The 10,451-nt window shown below is 37.3% G+C and overlaps 1 protein-coding gene across 1 annotated transcript; it reads left to right on the top strand.

Moving 5' to 3' along the window:
* Positions 1–2,095: 2,095 nt before the first annotated feature.
* Positions 2,096–9,578, top strand: smim1 (small integral membrane protein 1). Its single transcript, XM_062998467.1, has 2 exons — positions 2,096–2,355; positions 9,243–9,578. Exons 1-2 carry the CDS (start codon positions 2,264–2,266, stop codon positions 9,364–9,366), a joined length of 216 nt encoding a protein of 71 aa, XP_062854537.1. The 5' UTR covers positions 2,096–2,263; the 3' UTR covers positions 9,367–9,578.
* The last annotated feature ends 873 nt before the right edge of the window (positions 9,579–10,451 follow it).

Raw genomic sequence — 10,451 nt, 5'->3', positions numbered from 1 at the left:
TGAGCAGCTTTTAACAGCAAGACCTACGCTGTAGCCATCTAGTGGACTGGGGAAAAACACGCTGGTGAAGTGGAAATACACCTTGGACTGGACACCACAGGGCACCAATCCACTGCAGGGCAAAACTCATTCACTCATGCCAAGGGAGATTTAAAGTATCCAGTCCACCTAGTCCACCTACTGGTCTATTTTGGGAGGTGGAAATATACAAACAGAGTACTTGAGTAAAGAACACACAGAGGTGAGAATTTAACCCACAAATTCTGAAGCTGTGCTAAAACAGAACAACAAACTGATAAACCACTGCTGACACACACATTAAGCACTTTATTAGGTATGTATATATTCAATTTACATCATATTATTAATTTATTATTTTATAAGGTATGACTTCTATATAAATTAACTAAATAGATAAGAAAAAACTGACGGTATCTGTTGCTCAGTACACTTTGTCATCCCTGTACTCCACTGACCAGATGATGTTTGGATGGTGGACGATTCTAAGCACCACATTTACACTAAATACATGTATGTATGTTCTGGTATGAGTGCATCATTTGCACATTTACTGCATTTAGCTGACACTTATCAAAAAGCAATTGATGGTTATGGCTAAACATTTGTATGAGATATATTTGTATGATGATCCATTTACAATTAATGATTAACAAATAATGAACATTAAATACACTATAAGGACAAACTTTGGTATGAAGTATAATTTATGTGTGCGAAAAAGGTGACTGAAAACAGACTTTGGTATGAAGGACAGTGACCCAGGTGTAGCAAAGACAGGGACAGATGGAGAAAGCCTAGAGCCCTCAGAACACAATGTTAAACAAAGTGTCTTATGCGGGTGCATTAGGCCTGTTCCAAATTCCTGTGAACAAAAGGTAGTCTGTACTGTAGGTATGATCAACAAGTTAAGAAATGATGTTATGAATAATAAAGGAACATGAATTAGTATTAGCTTCTTTTACAAATCAGTTTATATTCTTTTAAAACTTAGTATAATTATTTTACAAAACAATTGTTTTTTTACTAATCAGTATGTGTTTGTTATAAATCAGTATTATTACAGGCAAGTTATACTGTATAATTTAACTAACTTTGAATAATACTCTGATTAATAATGGTGTATAAACTCTGTTCATTTGTTTATACAATCAGTGAGAAATGTAAAATAATGGTGTAATGCTGGAGGACTTCTGGAACCAGCTCTGTTAATGGTCTGTGAAAGCCTTCATAAACCCATTGATGTGAGTTATTTCTATTGTTAAATTTGTTAAAACAAATTTAGGTTGTGTTTTTTAAGTACTTTGTAATTCTTATAGTTGCTTAACATTGCTTTAAATATTACATAACAAAGTGCTCTTTATCATTTACAGCTGATACATGCAGTTAACAGGTATAAAACATAGTATAACTTAGCCATTGCTGTGCTTGTTAATGTGATTTAAATGTAAGTCACATTTTAAGTAGTGTTTCTGATATATACTCAGGGTTGGTAAATGCTGGAATGTAATGTAAAACAAATGAATTTATTATTACAAATCTAGGTCAAATTACCTTTAAAAGTTCTATATCAGCAAATGTTTTACACTTTACACATTGGATCTTGGCCTGATTATCTGTTAACAATGGAAATCACAAGTGCCCTGTGCACTTTATGGCACTTAAAGAGTAAAAGTTCAGCAGAAATGAGATAGTTACAGAGGAGCAAATCATTCAGTCAGCAGTCAGTGTAGAAAACCTCTTGTAAGTACAACTCATACTTAGATAAGACAGTAGCTGGCTTTAAATGACTTGAACAATCCTACTTCAAAGCTACAGGATTACTAAATCAATAGAAGTTGTTTGGTACTTGGCATGTGTAAAACGTTTTAATGGTTGTTAGAGTTGAAGGTCACCTGTAGTTAACAATTAATAAGTGCTAAAAGTAATAGTTGTGTAAGGAAAAATGTAAAATAAGGTGTATTTATGCTCAACAAATAAGGTTAGTCAGGATCTGACATGCTGATTTGTGGTTGGACTTCAGCCAGTAACAGAGAGAGAGAGAGAGAGCGAGAGAGAGAGAGAGAGAGAGAGAGACTGCCCCGTGCCCCGACTTGCTCATGTCTTTAACAACAAGAGCTTTAGTCACATTGTACTGTCGGGAAGGCGACTCCATAACAGGAAGCATGTTGTGGTAAAGTTCAGACATTAAATGGTTGTATTTGTTTGGTAGCTGGTTTTATACGAACACAGAAGGCGGTAGGAAATGGAGACTGGTGAAGCCAGTGTGCAGTACAACCGCTGGAATGAAGACAATCTTAACATGAATGTTGGTGCTTCCCAATCCAGCCTTAATGGGTAAGTAGTTTTTTTGTATTCTAAGGTTGTTGTGGTTTTGCTGTCAGTTTGCTTGTATAGCTCTTAAAAGACTTAACAAACGTTATAACAGGCTACATAAAACTAACCAGTCAACATTTAAAAAAAAATACTAATAGGCACACCTACAGTTCACAGGTTCGGTGTGCCGACACAACTATACAATTAATATTCAAAAAGCTTGTCGTTAATTTGTATGGTTTCCATGATTAACAGTTCATTTGATCAGGGTTTTAAATGCGAATGGGTTAGATGAAAATAAACGACCCAATCTGGCAACCTACAGTTGTACTGTAAAACAACTAAAATCTACCATCCTGTCCTTATTATTTAGTGTTTTTTTTTAAATGACCTATTAACATTTTAAGAAATATGTAATAAACGCATGCAGAGCTTCCAGACAGGCAGAACAATTGTGATAGTAAAAAAAAACTTATACTTAATTGTTTTGTCAGTAATATTTAAGAGTGTTTATTGTAAACATGGTTGGTTTCAAGTGTAAATAAGCAAAAAAAAAAAAAAAAAAAGGGAAATTCAGCCTGACTACAATACCTGCACTACTCAGGTTGTAATCACAAAAAGCTACCTTCACCTTTACCAGTACAAAACCAGTATTAGACTAGCCAGAGTAAAATTATTTTTAATTACAATGCCACAGATAAAACCACTTTTGCGAATTAGTCATTTATTTTTATGGTAAAGTATTTATTTAATGCATGCAATCATTTATTCATACATTCTAGACTGGTTTATTGTTATGGGGTCAGTTTTATAATGTAAAGATATAAAACCTAATAGACAATGCAGTACAAGAATGCTGCCTGCTGTCAGGTTGTAATAATCACCACAAATGCTACACAGTAAGTAGAACAGTGCAGTACTGGTTCTGGAGGGGCCAAAGTGGGGCACATTTTAGTTACAATGTCCTGGGTTTAAAGATTACAAGGCTGGTTAATTTCTCTATTATTAAAATCAACAACGGCTTTGCAGCAGAGTGTTATTAGCTCTTGGTGACTGAATAAGAACATTTAATTTAAGCATTATACAAATTACACATATTAATTTAACACTTAAACATGTTTTCTAATTATACATATTTTTAAGATTACAGATGTTAGTAGTTACAGCTTCTGACCTTATAAATATTTTTTCTTATTCCTTTTGGGATCTTACTAGGTTACTAGCGATTCCCTCTGATGCAATTTATACATCATTTATTAATGTACTTTCTTAAAACCCCCTCATAAATGGGATTTAGGATATTGGATAGGTCATGCAAGCACTTCACCTTTTTTGTACAATGTGTAACCATGTGTAGTGTAGCTGTCTGTGGAAAATGTGTGGTTTCATGAACTTTGAACTTGCAAATTATCTAACCCAATTTCTCTGACAGATGTTTAAGGCTTCGTCACTAAGACCTTTAGAAAGCTTATTGATCTCAGGTGTTATTACTTGTGTGAAATCTTTGCAGTCAAATCACATATTCTGTAATATAGTTATTGCAGTTTACAAAAGAATATAGTCTTAAATTCTCAACATTAATATAATATAATATAGTGACTAGGGCGCTCGGGTGGTGCAGCGGAAAATTACGTTAGCCATTGGGTTCCAGGGTCTAAATTACCAGCTGTGGGAAGGATGGCCAAAGCGCTGCGATGACTTGGTGGTCTATCCAAGGTATTCCTACCTAGCGCCTACTGTTTCCTGGTGAAACCCATGTCAAGTAATTCAGGCTGATACAAACCACCACTAACTGCCCCAGTCCCCAAAACTTATAAACAGATTATAAAAAGTTATCCAACTACATATTTTATTTTTAAGTTATATTTTAAGTATAGAAAAAGAATGACTTGTCATATATAAATACACACACATACAGTATACTAAAATATTTTTTCTTGTTTTTAAGTTTTAAGAACTAAACACTACACACACACACACTCACTCCCATCCCTCTGCAACTTTGCACTATTGTTGCTGAAATTTGCTGCAAATAGGGTTATGTTTATATCTTAACATTAGCTCTATTGCATGCTGTCTTATACAATATTATATTCTGCACTCTATTCATCCACATACCCCACATAGTACTGTGTACTGTTCATTGTCACTGAAACACAATAATCGTTCTGTCTGCACTCTGTTTTTGCTTTGCACTGTTCTGTTCTGTTTGCACTGTTTGTTTTGTCTTGCTCTGTTCCTATATCATCTTTCACACATTTGCACACGCATAGTTTACATAGCATTAGTTAGTTCTATGTTGTCTCCTGCAGTGCTGTGTTTTTGTATGTAGCACTAGGTCCTGGAGGATGTTTAGTTTTATTGTGTACTGCACAATATGGTTGAAAAGACAATAAAAAACAACTTCACAAGAGGCTGCTTGGCAGAGCCAGGATTCAGACCCACAACCTTTCGGTTGACAGCCCAGAGCTCTACCCACATAGCGAAATGTATTTCCACCCAAATTTGTTTAAATTTTACCCAATTGTTCCTCTGTATCTTTATAATTCAGCTGGGCTGGTGCAGCGGTAAAACATGTTAGCACACCATAGCTGACATCTCAAACTTGTCGGTTCAAATCTCAGCTCTGCTACCTTCAGGCTGGACGCCTACATGAACAATGATTGGCTTGTTGTTCAGGGGGCGTGTCAGAGGGGATTCCTCATGCCTGATGTAATTATGACCTCTGGCTGATTGATGGCACCTGCACAGAAATGGGGGATAATGAAATCAGAGAGTGGCTCTCCGTACACAGAGCTGATCCACATATGAACTCGCCTCGTGCAGATGAAAAGATGTAGTCGGCTACTGCACACATGTCGGCGGGGGCGTGTGTTACTCAGTACTCTCCTTGATCAGAGTGGAGTTCAACAACAGTCGAGAAGCGTAATGCAAACAGGTTATTGGATACGACTAGATTGGGAAGAAAATTGGGGGGAAATTGGGGGGACAACTTGTCACTTAAAACTTAAACTTAGCTTATTTTGTTCAAGAATGAAATTGATGTGTTTTATTTTCATTAATCTTCAATTGACCATAATGCTTCAGGTGAAACTAAACAGTAATAACAACACAAATAAAGAAACATTTATGTGTGAATGTGGTTAAGGTACAGATAAAACAGCAGTGTAAAAAGTGTGTCTAGGTAGAGCGTGTGAGTTAAACTACTATAAATCTCTAACTCAGTTTTGGTGAAATTAGAAAATCTTCATATCTACATTAACTGATTTAGTGTGTATTTCTCTGAATAATCCTGGAAATTAGTCTTACAGTATATTTAATATACACTATATGGACAAAAGTATTGGGACACGCCTCTTATTAATTAAATACATCTGTTTCATTCAGCCCCATTGCCACTGGTGTATAAACTCAGGCACCTATCCGGGCAGTCTGCCTTTCCAAATATTTGTAAAAGAATTGATCACTGAATTTGAGCACGTTACTGCATGCCACCATTACAAGTCAGTTTGAGACATGTCCTCCCTCACAGATATTCCAAGATTAACTGTGAGTGGTATTATTAAAAGTGGAAGTGGCAGAGTAAGTTGAAGTTAAAATATAAAAGTCAGCAATGCTCTGCTGACTCAACAACTGCAGAGTTCCAAACCTCCTTTGGCATTAACATCAGCACAAAAACTGTTAGTCTGGGACTCTATGGCATGGGTTTTCATGGCTGAGCAGCTGCATACAAGCCTTACATCACCAAGCACAATGCCAAGCTTTGGATGGAGTGGCGTAAAGCACACTGTCACTGGAGCAGTGGAAACCTGTTTTATGGAGTGACAAATCACGCTTCTCTTCTCTATATGGCAGTCTGATGGACGAGACTGGGTTTGGCCAAGAAACAACACCTATCTGAGTGCATCGGGCCAACTGTAAAGTTTGGTGAAGTTGTTTTTCAGGGGTTGGCCTGGACCCTGTTCTAGCATGACTGTGTCCCAGTGCACAAAGCAAGGAATTTGGTGTGAAAGAACTGGCCTGTACAGTGAGTGCCCTGACCTCTACCCTGTTGAATATCTTTGGGATGAACTAATACAGAGATTGCGAGTCAGGCCCTCTTATTCAACATCAGTGTCTTTGGCCCACTCATGCAACATCAGTGTCCACAAATCCTCTTTTGGATGAATCGCCAAAATGCCCACAGACACACTCCAAAACCTTGTACAATGTAGCTGTTGTAGCTACAAAGGAGATACCAACTTTATATTAATGCCTATGGATTTATAATGGGATATCATGAAAGCTCCTGTAGGTGTAATGTGTAGGTGTCCCAATTCTTTTGTCAATATAGTGTATATGTTCCCATTTGCCAAATTCTGTCTTAATAAATGATATAAATACATGTATATATATATATATATATATATATATATATATATATATATATTAAAACTTTGTGGCGGCCGCTCAGGTGGTGCAGCGGTAAAAGCACACGCTGGAACCAGAACTGGGATCTCGAATACATTGTATCGAATCTCAGCTCTGCCTGCGAGCTAGACTGAGCAGCCACATGAACAACGATTGGCCTGTTGTTGAGATATGGGTGGGATTAAGTCGGATAGGGTCTCTCTCTCATAACTAATGCAATTACGACCTCTGCTGGCTGATTGATGGTGCCTGCACAGAGATGAGAAAAGAGTGCTGTCAGGGTGTGTCTCTCCGTACACAGTGCTGAGCTGTCAAAGTGTAGGTGATAAGATGCATACGGCATGCTGCCCACGTGTCGGCAGGGGCGTTGGTTAGCTTTGTTCTCCTCAATCAGAGTGGGGATCGGCATTGGTGGAGAAGAAGCATGACACAATCGGGCAATTGGATATAAAACTTAAATACCAAAATACTTTGGAAATAAAATATGTGTATTGAAAGTTAAATACTGTATACTGTCATGAATGGCTAACATGCTTGAAATAGGAGATGATAAAATGGTACCTTAGTTGTCTATATGTGACCTGTATTTCTTTGGAAATGCTGTTACATGTAAAAATATCTATTAATCTGTCAGTAGATTAATGATAAAAAAAAAGTGGATATTTTAACCATAGTCACTTGGAAAAAACATACATACAATTTGGTAGTCACATCCACCAGCATATTAAATGCATAGCAACTTGTTTTTCTAATTTTCATGGTTTATTACCCATTTAGCAATCATTAGAATCATCGTAAACTAGGCCTGTTTCAAAGTGTGAAGTGATTAGATGAAAACTGTCTATAGTTTAGCCACCCTGGTCCCAGTCAGGCTGTACATAACCAGATCTTTTCAACACATTGTACTGGATAAGATTACACAAGGGCTGGATGATTATTCTACTGTAGTTCATTGAAGTTAGTCTGTAGTGGATTATACTAATGTTAGAAAATTGTCAAATTAAGCTGTTATGAAAACCAAACCAGACTACTGTGTGCAGTTAACACGGTAAAAACCTGTTTCCAAATTCCCTGGAAAATGCTTGTACATTCAAGATCTAAAAATAAAAAAAAGCTTATTTTGGTTTTAGCAAACATTTTTTGTATTTGCTACAATTTTATATTATTATTTTAAAATATATTTTATTGACATTCACTGAATTTATTTAATGTACTGTATTACACCAACATACCACTTTTACTTAAAGTTAATTTATATCCACTTTTATCATTTCCTCTATAGTTTTTAAAAGTCAGCACTGGAGCTCTAAACCTGACAGTAAGACTGGATAGACTAGTTTGGTTCTTTACACTCAGATCTTTATTTACAAAGGATAAATAGACTTGATTTAATCTATTATCTGACCTGCATGTCAAATATTTAAACTTATGAACAGACTAACAAAAGCTATTGTATTTTCTATGCTTTCTTACCAATACCTGCTTTTAGATCAGTATATGATACAGCCTATTTATATACTATTTATTTACTTCAGTCAGGCAGATTTACAGCTTTTTTTTTAGATCTTATTAATATACACTGATCAGCCATAACATTAAAACCACCTCCTTGTTTCTACACACACTGTCTATTTTATCAGCTCCACTTACCATATAGAAGCACTGTAAAGTTCTACAATTACTGCCTGTAGTCCATCTAGTTCTCTACATACCGTTTTAGCCTCCTTTCACCCTGTTCTTTAATGGTCAGGACCACCACAGAGCAGGTATTATTTGGGTGGTGGATCATTCTCAGCACTGCAGTGACACTGACATGGTGGTGGTGTGTTAGTGTGTGTTGTGCTGGTATGAGTGGATCAGACACAGCAGTGCTGCTGGAGTTTTTAAATACCATGTCCACTTTATTAGAAACTCCTACCTAGCTGGTCCACTATGTAGATGTAAATTTAGAGACGATCGCCTATCTATTGCTGCTGTTTGAGTTGGTCATCTTCTAGACCTTCATCAGTGGTCACAGAACGCTGCCCACGGGGCATTGTTGGCTGGATATATTTTTGGTTGGTGGACTATTCTCAGTCCAGAAGTGACAGTGAGGTGTTTAAAAACTCCATCAGCGCTGCTGTGTCTTATCCACTCATACCAGCACAACACACACTAACACACCACCACCATGTCAGTGTCACTGCAGTGCTGAGAATGATCCACCACCTAAATAATACCTACTCTGTAGTGGTCCTGGGAGAGTCCTCACCATTGAAGAACAGCATGAAAGGGGGCTAACAAAGCATGCAGAGAAACAGATGGACTACGGTCAGTAATTGTAGAACCACAAAGTGCTTCTCTATGGTAAGTGGAGCTGATAAAATGGACAGTGAGTGTAGAAACAAGGAGGTTTAATGTTAAATTATGGTGGTTAAATATTAAAATGCCTATCCTAAACATATAGGAAAGTATTGCATGTATGTCTTGTATTGCTGATGGTGTCTTTTCTGGTTTAGGATATATAACAAACTGTGCACGGGGCAGCTTGGTGTGGTGGTGAGAGTAGCAGGCTCGCTGGCTGTGATGATTTCAATGTACATCCTCGGCTACGTCACCGGATACTACGTACACAAATGCTGATGCTGTACAGGACACTCCGATGCCATGCCTGAAAATTCACAATGAAAAAATAAACTGTGACCTGCTTTCAATTTTACTTGAAGTCCCAGAGTTTCCCAGTATTAATATTATATTATACTCTAATTTTACCAAGTGTGATTTGTGATTTTCATTTTCTCTGTATTGTTTGTAAAATATGTCACATTGTAATTACATTAAAACATTTTCCCTGACTTCCTGTGGTTTAACTGAACTTCAAGCAGCACACATAAGATGCAAAAACATGGTAATTCATGTCAGGCACATGGTTGGTTACATTAGCTTTGGCATTTATGGTTTTGTTAACTTTGTTACAGCACATGTTGTATCGCACGTTAAAATAAAAACCAAAACCTGAAACTGTTACTTTGTAAATCAGTTAAACTTGAAGGTTTTAATTCAAGGTCATTGTTATAGGCGCTTGAGCAGTGTACAGATCTCAAATCATTGCAGGGCTACAATCACCGCAGTGCTATCACACAAATACACAGACACGATTGTACAGTGTATCACAAAAGTGAGTACACCCCTCACATTTCTGCAGATATTTAAGTATATCTTTTCATGGGACAACACTGACAAAATGACACTTTGACACAATGAAAAGTAGTCTGTGTGCAGCTTATATAACAGTGTAAATTTATTCTTCCCTCAAAATAACTCAATATACAGCCATTAATGTCTAAACCACTGGCAACAAAAGTGAGTACACCCCTTAGTGAAAGTTCCTGAAGTGTCAATATTTTGTGTGGCCACCATTATTTCCCAGAACTGCCTTAACTCTCCTGGGCATGGAGTTTACCAGAGCTTCACAGGTTGCCACTGGAATGCTTTTTCACTGCTCCATGACGACATCACGGAGCTGGCGGATATTCGAGACTTTGCGCTCCTCCACCTTCCGCTTGAGGATGCCCCAAAGATGTTCTATTGGGTTTAGGTCTGGAGACATGCTTGGCCAGTCCATCACCTTTACCCTCAGCCTCTTCAATAAAGCAGTGGTCGTCTTAGAGGTGTGTTTGGGGTCATTATCATGCTGGAACACTGCCCTGCGACCCAGTTTCCGGAGG

This window comes from Trichomycterus rosablanca, chromosome 7 (genome assembly GCF_030014385.1).
Source record: "Trichomycterus rosablanca isolate fTriRos1 chromosome 7, fTriRos1.hap1, whole genome shotgun sequence".
NCBI classification, from domain to species: Eukaryota; Metazoa; Chordata; class Actinopteri; order Siluriformes; family Trichomycteridae; genus Trichomycterus; species Trichomycterus rosablanca.
The sequence above is the reverse complement of the archived record's forward strand: the minus strand, read 5'-3'. Positions and strand labels throughout refer to the sequence as shown.